General features: G+C 44.0%; 1 protein-coding gene across 7 annotated transcripts in view; it reads left to right on the top strand.

The window, feature by feature from the left end:
• The window catches only part of CPVL (carboxypeptidase vitellogenic like), a 136,313-nt gene that overhangs the window by 22,528 nt on the left and 98,093 nt on the right, over nt 1–15,692 (top strand). For all 7 annotated transcript variants that reach the window (XM_023250461.2, XM_019825633.3, XM_045052542.1 and 4 more), the window contains one exon: nt 5,062–5,180. In XM_023250461.2, the coding sequence (XP_023106229.2) occupies nt 5,062–5,180 (119 nt within the window). The remainder of the gene's footprint in view (nt 1–5,061; nt 5,181–15,692) is intronic.

The raw sequence follows: 15,692 nt of genomic DNA, 5'->3' as shown, positions 1-15,692 counted from the left end.
AGGCATGTTGGAAATTTTGAGAAGGAAGCTATCCTATCGGTTGGTAGAGTCCAGAAAATAGCAACAGTGTAGTAAGAAAAATAACAAATCCTAATATTTAATAACTATATTCCCAATACATAGCACAGTTTCTATATGTAATAGGCATATATAATAAATACTTGCAGAATTTAAATTTTAGGCCTGAATATATACCAGACATGGGCTTTACACACACATTAGCTTATTTAACTCTCAGAGCAATGGTAATGAAGAATGCATAATTATTGTTCCCATTTTATAGATGAGGAAACTGAGGCCCAGAGGAATTAAGTATCTTGCTCAGAGCCATTTAATGATAGTAAGTGGCAGAGGTGGCATTAAAACCTATCTTTGCTGGCTCCAGAACCCAAGGTATGAACCACTGTGCTATGTGACTAGATCCAAACTAGGAAAGGATCTGTGTATACTGAGTGAGGAAAACAGTTTCAACAAAGGCATTTAGCGCAAGCGACGCGTGGTGGTGTGTCTGTTTCATACATCTTGGAGGAACCAAGTGAAAACACAGAGAAATCCATATGAGAGACTGTCCACATCCCTACCACTCCTGTATTCCTTGTTTACAAACATTTCACTGTGGTCATCAGCAGTAGCAAGGAAGGTTTCTGAGGGAGGTAGTTTTCATCTTCTGCCCTTCTGTGCCAAGTCTGATAGATCGCCATCTGATGGATGACAACTTCTAAAATAGTAAACTGATGTAATGTCACTTTCTAAAGTTCTGTTACGCAGTCAAAATCTTTGAATGGAATTTTGAGTGGCTGATCCAAATTCTGGTACATCTGGGCATTCACATACAGCCCTGATAACATAATTAAGGATAATTTTATTCATCCGCTTTACTGAAAGTTCAGGAAGCTCTGGACAGATGGTCAGCTCATTCCCCTAAATCCCTTTTGTTTATTGAGTCTGTCAAAACCTTAGGCGCATGAGTCTTAGTATCGCAATGGAACATTCTTGAGATAAACAGTAATTCACAAAAAGACAAGGGCGTTTTTATTTTTTAATCTCCCAATTAGCTGGCTTAGTTTTGTGTAATTGTAATTGCACGTTTACTTTCTCTGCAGCTAGAATAAACCCTTGAAACAAAATGAATAAAGGAGGCAAATTTTTAAATATTTACAAACACTGCCTTTTCACGAACTTTAAAGACTATTTTGTTATTAGGTGTCACTTTATTATCACTTACGGTCTGGCCGTGTCTTGTGCAGTACTGTTGATGACTGAAGACTTTGTAAATGTGAAGTTGCACCCTGATTAGCTGCTTCAAGTCCTTCTTTGGTCACAACCCAATCCTCTTCAAAGTGTTAATATCATAAACATTGGTAACTGCAGTGAATAATAAGGAGGAAGTGAAATCACTTCAAAGAAAACCTTTTCCTTTTTTTTTAAACTGTTTTGAACATTTGAATTGTGAGTCATGGTTCCAGGAAGTAAGAAACCCCTACATCTTGGGAGTTTATTTTCCACATTCCATTGGTAGACTCTGGAAGGATGAACCGAACATTTGAAAATACAAAATATCATTTTAGTTGAAAGAGCTTTTAATTGTTTTACCGTGACTTCGTTAAAGGAAATTTAAGAATTGAAATAGGGTGAAACACTTTTTAGTGAGCCAGAAAAAGGCCTTCTAAATTCTTAAGACCTGAATAAGGCCTGCCTTCTTTAGGAGGGTTTTGTAGAAATATGCTAATCCTAGTGCATTGCCAGTGCGTAAATTGGCTGTACCTGTGGGTACGAAGACAAGACCAATTTCCCTGCTTTCCAGTAGCCCCTGATCTTCAAGGCAAGGCAGGAAATGTACCTGGGGAGGTAGAAGGTAGCAGAGAAACAACTTTGGAAGCTTCAGAAAAGGAGGGCTGGGGGAACGTCGGAGTCATTGTCAGAGCAGGCCAGCAGACCTTGTGCTGTGCTGGCCTCAGAGAGATACATTGATTCAATCATCTCTCTCCCATATTCCATTCCCTCCAGCTCCTTTCTATTACATATTTTCTTTTCTCATTCTTCTTCGACGTTTCTCATTTTTCTCTGTCTTTTTTCTCGAATCCCTGCTGCTCACATACCTCGCTGTGAGTCACGTCTCATTTATTCCTAACCCTTCTACCTTCAGGTCTCTATCCACCTTTTTGGGGGTTCTCTGATTCTGAGAAGATTGATAGTTTGGGGGAAAATATGTCAGAAGTGTTTTCGGTACCACATTCCAGTTACAAAAGAAGTCTGGGGATATGATATATAGCATAGTGACTACAGTTAGTAATATCATATTGCATGTTTGAAAGTTGCTAAGAGAATAGATCTTGAAAGTTCTCATCACCAGAAGAAAAAATTGTAACTACGTACGGCGATGGGTGTTTACTAGATGTTGTGGTGACCATTTTGCAATATATGTAAACGTCAAATTGTTAGGTTGTACATCTGAAACTTATATAATGTTCCTTGTCCAATATATCTCAATTTTTTAAACAGAAAAAAAAAAAGTTTTGAAAGGCTGCCCAGCCCTGGAGGGTCAGCCTTCTTTGGGCTAATTGAGAGCGGAAGCAAAGTGGGGTGGGGTGGAGGCAAGGCTGCTGGAGGGAAGGGTGGAGGCTGGCAATCACCACTTTCCCTAAACATCCCCCTTTTCCTTTGCTTGAGATGCTCCTCTCCCTTTCTTTTTTCTTTTTCTGGCAGCAAGGGATAGGTCTTTTTGAGAAGAGCATGGGGAGAGCTAGAGAAGCTGGATTGAGTTAAGCAATCTTCCCTGGGGGAACCAGACACCGCCAGAAAAAGGCAGAGTTTTCTAGACAGCACGTGGGGTGGCCCACAAGCCAGTGATGATCTTCGCTTCCTTTGCCCGAGCCCTTATTTTAGATGCAACTCCGTGTGCTGAGTTTGATCCCCACAGAAAGCCCAGGGTGGGGGAATCGGTATCCACATCTTGCACAAGAGGAAAGAGAGGCTCAGAGAGATAAGGCAACTTGCCAGGGGGCCTGGTCAGAATCACAAACCTGGGTCTACCCATGTTCTTCCTATGGTACTAGCCTAGCAGGACCCTTCAGAAACTGCTCTTGAGACCCTGCCTTTATCCCACCATCTCCTCTGCTCCCAGATGCTACTTGTTCCTAATCAGCAGGTGCATTTCACAGGTAACAATAGCTGTGCTCCCTATGAGCCAGCTTCTTTTCTAAGGTGGTACATGCATGCGCCCTTATTCTCATTGACACGTGAAGTCATCCACCTTCCGTAGATGAGAAACTGAAGCACAGACAGGTCAAGGGACTGCCCAGGGACCACAGAGACGGTCAGTAGCAGCGTACGGATCAGCAAAGTACGAAGGAAAGGGAACAGTGCTGTCTAGATGAGAGTTTCCCTGCCAGGAGGCAGGTTCATTTTAAAAGAGGAACTTGCAGCCCCGATGCCATGGTGTGCTGGTAAGTGTCACAAGCAGCTCTGTGGGGACGGGGTCCTGATTTGCACACTGATCTGCGCATGTAGACGTTCTTACCATGGCTAGTTGCTAATGCTAAGGTGGGAAGAGATGCTAACAGCTTGAGAGCCTATGGGCTCCAGCACCCTGCTGAAGGCATCTTTAGTGGGTGGTGTGTGTGAAGGACTAAGCTTCCTGACCTGCTCCTCTCTCTAACCAGTCTCCTACTTAATATGTGTCAGACATAAATAGCTTTTCTTCAATCATTAGTTTTTACTGGGGACACTTGCTTTGTCAGCATTAAGGAATCTTTCTTCACCTAAACTCCCCTTCAGTTCCCCCTACCCCCTGCCACCCATGTCCCATTTCTCCTCCATTGTTTTCCTAATCACTGCTTGCGCTCCCTTCCCCCCCCCCCCCCCCCCCGTGCCACCCCTACTTTGGGACTAACTCTCTGGTTGAGAAGCAGTGTAGCAGGGTCAGGGAAGGAGCAAACTCTGCACTCTGACTGCTAGGTTTGAATCCCAGCTCTCCTTTACTAGCTGTGTGACCTTGGGCAAGTTACTCACCCTCTCTGAGCTTCAGCTCATCTGTAAAGTGGGGATAATAATTACACCTACTGCATAATGGAAAGCCCTCGGTACTGTAGCCTTTAAAGTGTTAGACCCTCTTAGTATTATTTACTCCTGGGTGTCCTCACGCTCTCTGAGCAGTCCCTCTTTCCCCCTCCCTGTCCCTGTCCCTTTGGTGCCATAAAAAAGCCAGACCTCTGCCCTCTACAACTATCCTGTTGTCTTATTTGGTTTCCTGTGAGTAGCTATGAGGCCATGAGGTCACCCCTTGTCTCACTGCCTGCCTCTCCCTACCCTCCCAGCCATCCCCACTCCCCACATGCGTCAGCATATTTCCCTTAATGGAAGTGGCAGGCCCCTTGCTTTCATGATAAGGAGAGTGTGGAGAATATAGGCTTTCCGGAGGCTGAGAGCTGTTTAGCTATGTTGTTTTCCTTGTACCCGCCTCACCTTTTGGGACTTGGTGACTTCTGCCCTGGCCTTTTTATTTATTTCTATTTTATTATTATTATTTTCTAATGTTTATTTCTGAGAGAGACAGTGACAGAGCGTGAGCAGGGGAGGGGCAGAGAGAGAGAGAAGGAGAGAGAGGTAGACACAGAATCCGAAGCAGGCTCCAGGCTCTGAGCTGGGCTCGAACCCCTGAACTGTGAGATCATGACCTGAGTCAAAGTCGGGCGCTTAATCGACTGAGCCACCCAGGTGCCCCCACTTTGGTTTCCTTTTTAGAGTGGAGCTGAGGATAAGTGATTTTCTTTCTTTTTTCTTAAAAAGAAATCTTATTATAGCTCATAAATATATTTGGGGACCAAAGAAAAAAAGGTTAAAAATGCCCCTTGGCTACATTGTAAATGTGGAATATGTGGAACTGGCCAGGGCAAGCTGGAATTTGCTATAGTCCGTACCTTTATGCCAGTCTCCTGGTAGCTTTTCTGTTGGCTCCATCCCAGACCTGGCCCATGAGAGGGAGAAGACCAGAGATGAGGCAGAGATAGCTAACTCGATATTATTTCTCTAATCCTCCGGTACATTCTTTTTTTCCACCAGCAAAAAAACAGAGTTTGGTTCCTCCTTTCCCTGGATCGAATGTGAAGAGTTACGCTGGCTACATCACTGTGAATAAGACCTACAACAGCAACATTTTCTTCTGGTTCTTTCCAGCTCAGGTAGGCCTGCGAGAGCGCTCTATCAGGACACTAACCCTCAGGAGCTGAGAATGCTCCCCAGCGCAGAAATGTTAGCCTAGGAAACCATACTTAAAAAAAAAAAAAAACAGGGGCGCCTGGGTGGCTCAGTCGGTTAAGCGGCCAACTTCGGCTCAGGTCATGATCTTGCGGTCCGTGAGTTTGAGCCCCGCATCAGGCTCTGTGCTTACAGTTCAGAGACTGGAGCCTGTTTCAGATTCTGTGTCTCCCTCTCTCTGACCCTCCCCCGTTCATGCTCTGTCTCTCTCTGTCTCAAAAATAAATAAATGTTAAAAAAAAAAAAACAAAACCAATTTTTTTTTTTTTTTTTGCATCTTTTAGATTTTTTTTCTAAAAATAAGTGCCAGTGACTCCGTGTGGTGTTCCTGTTTATGTGCAGGAAACAAATGTTTGCAGGCAAGGTCCAGCTCTTAAATTCCTTGCAGCCTTATTCAGAATATTAATATTACCACCTTCTTCCTGCCACCGTCTTCTTAAATCATGCTGTCGTTGTTTTGTTCTAAAAATACCTCGGGCAAGGCTGGGCGGTGGGGAGCCGAAGAATGATAAGGGATGGGGAGATTCCCGAAATATACAGGTGCGATACATGTCGAAAGATAGTTGATTGTGGACTTGGGTGTGGCTGCTCTGTCCTCTGTCCCCGTGGGCTTTGCAGTGCCAGCTCTTATGTTTGCGCTCCCTCCTTCATGCACCCGGTATCCATTAACTGAATGCTACTCCATGGGAACATGGGAGAGAGAACTAAACTTATGATGGGGCTTTGGGGAAGCAGTAGGAAAGCAGTGCTAATCTAGGATGGCTTCCAGAAGATGAATCACTTACCTTCTCAGGTCCATACACACAGCTGGATACATTCTTGTACTTTACCAGTCTTGACTTAGCGCACCCAGGTGCACGCACATGCACATGCACGCACACACATATGCATGTCACACAGCTCTTCAGCGTGAACAAACCACTTTTGCCTTATGGGTACTGTTGGGCAGAATTGGTAGAGGTGCTGAGCTGCATAAATAAATTGTATCCCACCCCAGGATAATTTTCTATTTTCATTTTCCAAATTGGATTTGGTTTAGAAGCCAGAGAAAACAAAGAAAAAGCTATCCCTGCGGAGGGTTGTATTTATATTTGCATGTGATTTGCATATCGTCGTGTTGCATCTAGAAAATTGTTTAATCTCGGATAGTTTTCAAATCAAATTGCCTTTGTTGGTACTGTTGGGTTGGCTTTTCTTGACTTCTCATTTCTGCCTTCCCAACCACGGCTTCTGACATAGTTGGCCGCATAGCCAACTATGTGAATGGGAGGAAACATATTAGAATTGGTGAAGAATTCCAGATGCTTTTTGGTTGGGCTCATAGTAGTGTTCAGACTGTCGCCTACTCCAGGACGACTTTCCCGAACCCTGGAGAATTTCTTAGTTCTTCCTCGATGTTATTGTTGAGTGTGCAGATGGGGTGCTTACCGCACAAAATTGAAGGAGAGACTTGCCCTCAGGGTTATATAGGTGCCATTTTGGCACCCAAGTGTCCCCCAGACTCCTGCTGCCACCTCCCGTTGGTGGAATCCAACTGGAAACCAGATGTGAGGGGTGGGGGAGTCCAGTTCTAGAGGTCTGTCTACCAGGGCACAGAACAGAGTAGAGAATGCAATAGAGAAGCAATGAGGAAAACATCCAAATACTCAATACAACTGTCTTAAAGAGAATTGGTGTACATTAAGCTTACCAATAAGACCTAATTCTAACAGGTGGACATTTTTCTCGTGTTCTTGGAAATCTCTTCAACTTTATGCCTTCCGGAAACCATACGATACATGTGCAGTTTTTATATCACACCTTTCAATATCCTTGAATGGAGGCATTTATCATGAGCCCCTTTGTATTAGTTCTCTATTGCTCTTGTACAAATTACCACAAACTTAGTGGTTTAAACAACACAGATTTATTAGCTCACAGGTCTGTAGGTCAGAAGTCTGACATAGGTCTCACTGGCTAAAATCAAGGTGTCAGCGGGGCTGTGATCCTTCTGGAGGCTCTCGGGGGGGATCTCTTTCCCTGCCTTTTGCATTTTCTGGAGGCTGCTCACAGTCCTTGCCTCATGGCTCCTTCTTCCATCTTTACAGCCTGCATCAGTGGGCTGAATCCTTCTCACGTAGCATCACTCTGGCCTACTCCGTGGTCACATGACCGTCTCTGACTCTTGTCTTCTGCTGCCCTCTTTTACATTCAAGGACCCTCGTGATTGCATTGGGCCCACGGGATAACCCAGGATGATTTCCCCCATTTTAAAGCCAGTTGACTGGCAACCTAATCCCATCAGCTACCTTAATTCCCTGTTACCATGTGGCTTAACCTATTTACAGGATCTAGGGATATGGATGTGGATACCTTTGAGAGCCATTGTCCTTTTCCCAGAAAGAAACACCTTGCACAGCTAAAATGGTGTGGAGGGAGGTGTAGTGTTGCCCCACGTACCCACTTGGGGGAGGGCTGGAATGGGGGCCTGAAGACGCGAGTGTAGCCTATGGGGTCACCTTTCCTAATCCCGCTCAGTGTTCCTCTGAGGCCTGCGGGGGGGCTCCACCTCCCCCTCCGCTCTCTCTGCCTCCTTTAGCTCCGAGAAACCCCATTTCCCACTTTCTCTTCTGCTTGGGTGGCTGTTTCTGATAGCAGTGAGTTCCCCACTGACATCTGCATGTTGAGTCTCCAATAGTAATAATCTACATTTGTGAAAACAGGAATTAATGGGGTGGGGTGGGGGAGAGAAGTGGTCCAATGAAAACAAAACAAAGACTCAGTCATTTCTTTCTGAGGTGGCCTCTGAGCAGGTGTACAGAATTATCTAGAATAGAGGTGGTGCTCCAGGACTGGAAAGCCGGTCAGGGAAATGGGCCTAGACTCTGCATCCTCTCCTGGTTGCCAGACCGAGATCTGAACCCCCGCTGCATTAAACAGTGGCGGGGCTGTTAGGGGCCCCCCTTAATTCAATGAAGACCTAGCGATGCATCCGCTGGCCAGATTATGCTCTTTTGGGCCCAGGACTGTAGCCCTCAACACATTCTTAGATGAGCCCAAACGACATAAACTCGAGGCCGCCACACGGGAAAAAGATGTTAGAGCACAGCGTGTTCTATTGGAAGTGATAGGCTCAGCTTCAGGGGGGAAACTGGCAGGGATGAAAGGCTGACAATTGTCACCATGTGGCAGCCAGGATAGATTTTTCTGAGACCTCCTTACCCAGGGAGGCCACATGCAGAGCTGGCATCTGAGGCCCCCAAGCAACCATTCTTGCCAAGCCAGACAGGCTGTAAATTATGGAACAGGCCATATCTCCTTCTTGAGTGTAGAAGATAAAGCATGTGAGAAGCGGTGGTCACCGAGATGGGGGAGAGTTCCTCTCATGTGGCAGAAATATCGGTTCATTGCCTGTCACGGGGAGGCAGCCGATACTCATCAGGAGAGAAATGACCCTTTACAAAAATTGAAGGTGGAGAAAATAAGAGACTCAGGAAGGATGCTGCACTTGTAATATCCTCTGAGTATTTTTTTTGGGGGGGGGGGATGCTGTTTCTCAAATTAGTTTTGTTTTCCTGTTATTTCTGTGAGACTCCCCTGTTATTGTATACAAATCAGCGCATAATGGATTCCAGAGCTGGAAATTTTTTGGTGTGTAGCCGGGAGGCAATCTGCGAGAGAAATAATAGGCATTTTCCGTGGGATAAAAAGTATAATGAAGCCAATAAAAATGTAACAATTGTAATGGCTTTTGTTAATTGAACATTAACTAGGTACAAAACACCGTGCATACTCTTGTTTAATCCTTACGAGCACCACATGGGGAAGGAATTGTTATCCTTGTTTAATAGATGAAGAGAATTACAGGGTAAATAATTAGCCCCAAGTTGACCAACTAGAGATTGGCAGAACTTGAATTTAAAACTAGGTCTCTGGTAGAGAAATCTTTGCTCTTGATCGCTGTGTGTTGGTCCTGAGAATCAACTAGCCATGGAAGGTGCTAGACTCCGGTCATTAGCATTATAGCTCTTGAGCTAGTCAAGCTTGCGTAAAATCTTGGCTCCACTACTTACGCCAGATGTGAGGATCACAGTACCTACTTGATGATGATTTTGAGACAAATGAGAGAATGTGGGAAAACCTTAGGTTGGTGCCTGATACATAGGAAGTAGTGTTGCTATTCTTATTATTTCATAATTATCATCAGTATTATCATCAGTATCATTAGTTTTCCTATTATTAACACAAATACTGTATATAAAAAGTATAATGAAGCTTAGTTCTTAAGCCAGTCACAATGCGGGATGTTAAAGAAGACAGGAAATGGGCCATTCCAAATTGGAAGTCCCTGAATGCCAGTGAAGAATGCAAATTAATTGTTGGGGGGGGGGTTAATACATTACAAAGCGAAACTGGGTTTTCCACATTTAAGAAGATAAAAAGGCAGAAGATTATTATTGTTAAAATTAGAATTCTTCCCATTGGAGAAAGATACCCAGTATTTGACTTTGTCTTACAGATATAGGAATATAGGTAATTTGTTGAATTATTTGCATCAAATGTGATGGAGCCCAAACCCGAGGCATTTAGACTTAGGCCTAAGCCCCTTTACTAGACCCCATCTTGCTCCTCTGGCCACGGGGAGTTGCTGGGATTCCTAGAATCTGAGTATCTGGTGACTGAGAAAGTTCAGTATCATATTGAGGAGTCAGCGAGGTTGGAATAAAGTGAGGTAGCCAGCCTCCCAAGAGCGATCTTTAGTTTCTTGATGTTCATGCTTCTGTGTAGTCACCTGCCATATTGAATTAAGGCTGGCCTTTGTGACCAATACACTATAGCAGAAGTGATGGTGTGTGACTTACAAGGCTCCTATTAAGGGCAGTGCTGCTTCCGCCTTGGTCTCTTGGATCACTCACCCTGAGGGAAGCCAGATGCCATTGGGAGGACACTAAAACAACCATATGGATAAGCCTGTTTGGAGAGGAAGTGAGTGTTCCACCTACCAGTCAGCACCAACATTAGATGATCTTCATCCAGCCCAAGTCAGATGACTGTAGCCCTGGCTCATATCTTGGCTGTCACTTCATGAGAGATCTTGAGCCAGAACTGTCCAGTCAGACGTCCCCAAATTCCTGGTCCACAGAAAGCATGAGAGATAATAAATGAATATTGTTATCTTAGGCCACCAGGTTTTGGATGCATGTTATACAGCATTAGATGACTAATATAGCCTCGCGTCCTATACTCTTTGGGCTGTGACTACGATATCTTATGACAACTAGAACTCGTTCCAGTTCTGTCCTTTTACTTGCTCCACAGTAATAGAGCTATCAACATTTTCCCTGGACAGTGAACATGATATTAGGCTTTGTCAGTAGAGGGTGCTGGAGAGACATTGCAGGAGGAAGTTGGCTTTTCTTCCTGTTCCCTTGTCCTGCATTTCACTTTCTCCTGGCCCTGCTGTCCAGTCCGTCAGCAGGGCGTGTGTGGGAACATCCAGTAGCCCTCTGCTCTAGCTGGGCGCCCAGACCGCAAAGACCCTCAACAACCTTATAATCCTGGCTCTGTCCCAGTGACCACCTGACTGCAGCTCCTTCAACACGGACACCATAGCATCCTAGGCCATGCCAGCGAGCAGGTTCCCTAAGCCAACTCTCAGCAGCCTTGACCATCTGTACCCGAGGCTGGTTTCCCACCGCCTTCCCAACGGGGACCCCGTGCACTCCAGGTTGTGTGCCACTTTCACACAAGTGGACTCCCAACATTTTGACTTGCTCTGTACCTGCTCCCACCAGCCACAGACCACTTTTCCCTGGAGGCCTTTCCTCCTTGCCCCTGAATTCCTGGCCAGTTTTGAGCCAGGCAACCCAGTGAACTTCTCAGCCACCCAGTGGGTATAACCATACCTTCTCCAAGGAATTCTAGACCATAGTCTTGGGACTTACACCTTAGGGTGTAAGCCTTGGGAAGAGCCCCATCCCTGCCATATGAGTTTGCCCATCCCTGGGCACTTTCTCTCAGTCCAGAGTACTCTTTGGAGTTCTCCTCACATATTTATGGTTATCCCCCATTATAATGAATATCTCTTTAAAATTTCCCTGTTCCTTGGTGGACCCAGGAAGCCTGTCCAGCATGCTGATATTTGGCCAACACTGAGGATGTGCCTCTTGGGGGAGCAGACCCCCCCCCCCCGGCATTACATCCCCACTTCTGCCTACCGGTGGGTGGGTGTGATACCCATGGTGGATGGGGACCAGAGCAAACACTGGAACCTGTAACAGAATTAAAGGTCAATATTTCCATATGAAAAGTAACAATAACTTTAAAATGGGAAAATTTAAAAATTAAAATTGCTACATGGTTTCTGTCTTCTGATTGGACCCTAACTAATATATCCACCCCATTCCAAATCCTTCTCTCCTGCCCCGAGACACCAAGGGCAGAAAGTATGGTCAACTGGAAAGGCATCAGGAGCCGGGACAGCCAGTCTTTCTGTCTCAGCCTTATTCTGACCAAGGCCACAGGATCACTTATCTGTGCCTCATTCCTCTCTCTTGGCAGATCAACATGCTTTGTTTCTCCAGGTATCTGGCAGAAGATGGCTGCCCTACAGTTTCTGCCTTTACCTGTTCTCGAACTATGCAGTCACCAAAGATCCACTAGCACTTCTGCTAGGGGCAGATGTGATTGGCCCGCTCTGGGTCAGGTGTTCTTTCTCGGTCCAGTCAGCTAAAGCTGAGGTGCCGTTTCGTGTGATGTAAGCATGACTAATGGGCCCTTTCTTTTGGTAAATGGAGAGTCAGTTCCTAGAGAAGGGGTTGTGGATAGAACAGATCTCTGGAAACTATGTCTACCACAGATGGCCGCAAATCCATTAGTCATACGACCAAGATTTGGAGGTCGTAGATATTTGTCCTCAGACTTGCACTGTTTATCGTCTTTGCTATTATTGTAATAACGGCACTGGAGATCTGGAGGAAGAGAAGGTAGGTGAGACAAAACAAGGAGAAAACAGCTAAAAGTGATAAATTACAGATCATTCCGTCCATAGACATATTCAAAATGCAGAAACCGTTGTGTGCCTGATTTAACATGGAGAAGAAGACGACTAACTTGTTCAACCATTTCTTGGTTTGCAACAAGAATGGGAAAGACACGCCTCTCTCCAGCACCACCCCGCCTACCGTCATTCATTCTAAATTCCAACTTTATGGCATGAGGCACCAACAGAGAAGCCATAACTGCCTCATGAAGGAATGAGAGCCAAGTACAAAGGTTAAGAAGGAGAAAGGTAAAGAAGATTCTAGTGGTGTGTAAGTTGGCTCAAATTAATGAGATGACTCAAAGCTCCATGAGAGTCAGTGGGAGCTTGGTAGTTATGTCAAGAGGCCTCAAAACAGAAAACAAACAAACAAACAAACAAACAGAAAAACCAAAACACGTTTGAGGAAGTTAGTTTTCCCGATGATGGGGCAATGGCAACAATCGTAGTAAAGGAAGATTTAGCGAGAGGTCAACAGCAACCGAGAGGTCAACAGCAACCACTGTAAGTAAAAATTCTTCCCCAAAGCACAAAATGTCTTAAGCAAGTTGTTTATATGTATTGGGAGTGGGTGTGTAGAATTAAAATGTTACTAGTTAGCTAGTTAGCGATTCTAGTCACAAAACCAATTGCGTTAAATAAAACTCACTGCCTTGATTAAACCATTAATGCAGAAGCTGAAGTATCAGCGGAACTGGGATCTGTGTGGCAAAATGGGAGTCCATTCAAACATACTTGGGGGAATTTCAAGACATTTACTGGGGGTACTAATGACTTCAATTAAGATAGAACACATTACTTAAACCAAGCAAATGATCAGCCTCTGCATATAGAAGTGTGAAGGGAGCTTTAATTAATTTACTAATTGCATGTCTCATCTTAAGTGGTACCACTGATTTGGGCCTGTTAGTGGTTTGGTTGCTGTTTTCTCTTACAAAGCATGGTGCCCTTTGTGGGGTGGGTGGGAGGAAGGGGGTAGCTAGAGTATGTACCCAGCCCTGGGCATTGGCGGACAATGTTGCCCTAATACTTGCTTAGATACCTAAGATTTCCTGGTGGCAGATTTCCTGGTCTTCTGTATAAAATGCAATCAAGTGACTTCCGAGTACCAAGATTGGCAAGACTTTAGTGCCACTCTCACCCCCAGATATATGAACTTCCTGCTTCAGTGATATGTGTGAGGCCTGAGTAGAAGGTTATCTTTACCGTGGAATACAGAAGAGGGCTTCAGAGGACAGAAAAGAAGGTGGGTATGGTTTGACGGGGAGTGGGGTGACAAGGAAGGCTCAGAGCACAAGGGGATGCCTTCTACAGAGGGCATGTCCACGTGGGGAGCAAAGGGCAGGAGGGCTTGGTTTCATTAGTGTCTACCTGTGTTCCTCTGTGCTCGCTTAGAAGCAAGGAGAAAGGGAGAAACTGGGTGTTTCCAAGTATCCTTTTATGTACAGAATGTCAAACCGAATGAATGAGTGTCACTTATTGGAATGATGATCTATTAAGACGTCGGGTAGATTTGTTCACCATTGTTATGAATAAGTATTGGGATGCGCTAATGTGAGACATGGTGAAACTTCTGTGTGTAGAGGTTCTAAAACACTAAATAAATAACCTGCTTCCTTCTGGGCTTTTCATTTGGGAACAAACCCTGAGAAAGGAGTGTCCAAGTTCATGAATTGGCCACCAGGGGTCACCAGAAGAATTTAAAGGGCTTCTGAAGCAAAGCCCTGGTTTCTTGCTCACCAACAAAAGGTGCAGGTTTGTGGGACCTGTGTGCCCACACTCTTCTCCAGTGGAGAGGCTTCTCGCTCAAACATTTACTATTCCTGTGTCCCTTCTCATATTTATAATTTCTTTGTCCCTTCCTCGTGATCATCAGTTCTTGCTACACTACTTGGACCTACACAACATTAATAGAGATCTTATTTTCTTTATAATTAAATATATAAATGCTTATTAGTAGAGGATTATTTACTTTTAAGGTCTTAGCTCGAATGTTAGTCCCTCACCAGACGCCTTCTTTAAGTAGTCAATCTAATGGCTTTCTATTACTCTCTCATATCACCTGTTTATTTAATTACTTATTTATTTCCTGTCTTCTTACCTCCCCAGAAAAATAAGCAGAGCTAACATTTAAATAGATGTTTGGCTATTAATAGCCAGACACTGTTCTAAGTGCTGTGCATATATTCTTTGAATCTATATCGCAACCATATAAGATAGGCATTATTATTATTATTATTATTTTTAAGCAGAGGACACTAAGACACAGAGAAGGTAAGTAACTTGCCCAAGAGCACACAGCTATAAAATAAGATAGTTTGAATTCAGACCTTGCTAGTCTTGTGCCAAAATACGTGCTCTTAAACATTAAGTATCCTACTGTCCAAACCTTAGAACAATGCCTGTCAGTGTTGTATGTTAAATGGGTTAATACATTGTGGTAAATCCAGAATGCCATATGGTTTAGCCAAAAGATGATATGCACTATTATGAAAAGATTTTCACAACATGTTAAGTGAATACAGTAAATATAGAATATTTTATATAGCCTGATTCTATTTTTGGAAAAAAGTATTTACACACATAACATATATAACATCTACAAAATATATTTATATGTGTGTGTATGGGGGGTGCATAGAGAAAAACCTGGAAAACTAACCATCTCCACGATCATCTCTGGGGACTACAACTGGTGGGATAAGGGAGATTTTTTAATTTTTTTTTTTCAACGTTTATTTATTTTTTGGGACAGAGAGAGACAGAGCATGAATGGGGGAGGGGCAGAGAGAGAGGGAGACACAGAATCGGAAACAGGCTCCAGGCTCTGAGCCATCAGCCCAGAGCCTGACGCGGGGCTCAAACTCACGGACCGCGAGATCGTGACCTGGCTGAAGTCAGACGCTTAACCGACTGCGCCACCCAGGCGCCCCAAGGGAGATTTTTTAAATACCCTCTTGAATAAAAATTAATGAAGAGTAAGTGCTTTCTTTGTAACATAAAAAATTTTAAGGAAAATTTCTAGAACTTTTCACAAAAATAAATGTACTATTTCTCGTGTTCCATATGCTCTTGAATTATCGCTTCAAAATAATAAGTACTTTAAAAGCCCTGAACTTTGTTAAGTCTTAAGTGAATTAAAGCACTTGCTTCTTTTAAGTTTTTCAATGTGGGTTTTTGTTCAGGATGTCTTTGTTTACTTTTATTCTTTCCTAAGTCGGGGGTGCAGAGGGGGAGAGGGCTGCATTCTCACAACTGAGAGCTAAATATGTCACCCTAGGAATGATCACATTACAGCTTTATGCCATTATTCTTGATGTAATTATTGTTGCAGGCCATGTCATTAGGATGTCATATCAGATTACAAAAGTCTGTGTGCTGTGATATAACTAACTCTTGGGGCTTTAGCACTGAA

Source organism: Felis catus, chromosome A2 (assembly GCF_018350175.1).
Source record: "Felis catus isolate Fca126 chromosome A2, F.catus_Fca126_mat1.0, whole genome shotgun sequence".
NCBI lineage: Eukaryota > Metazoa > Chordata > Mammalia > Carnivora > Felidae > Felis > Felis catus.
Note: the sequence above shows the minus strand (reverse complement) of the source record. Positions and strands in the feature narration are given on the sequence as shown.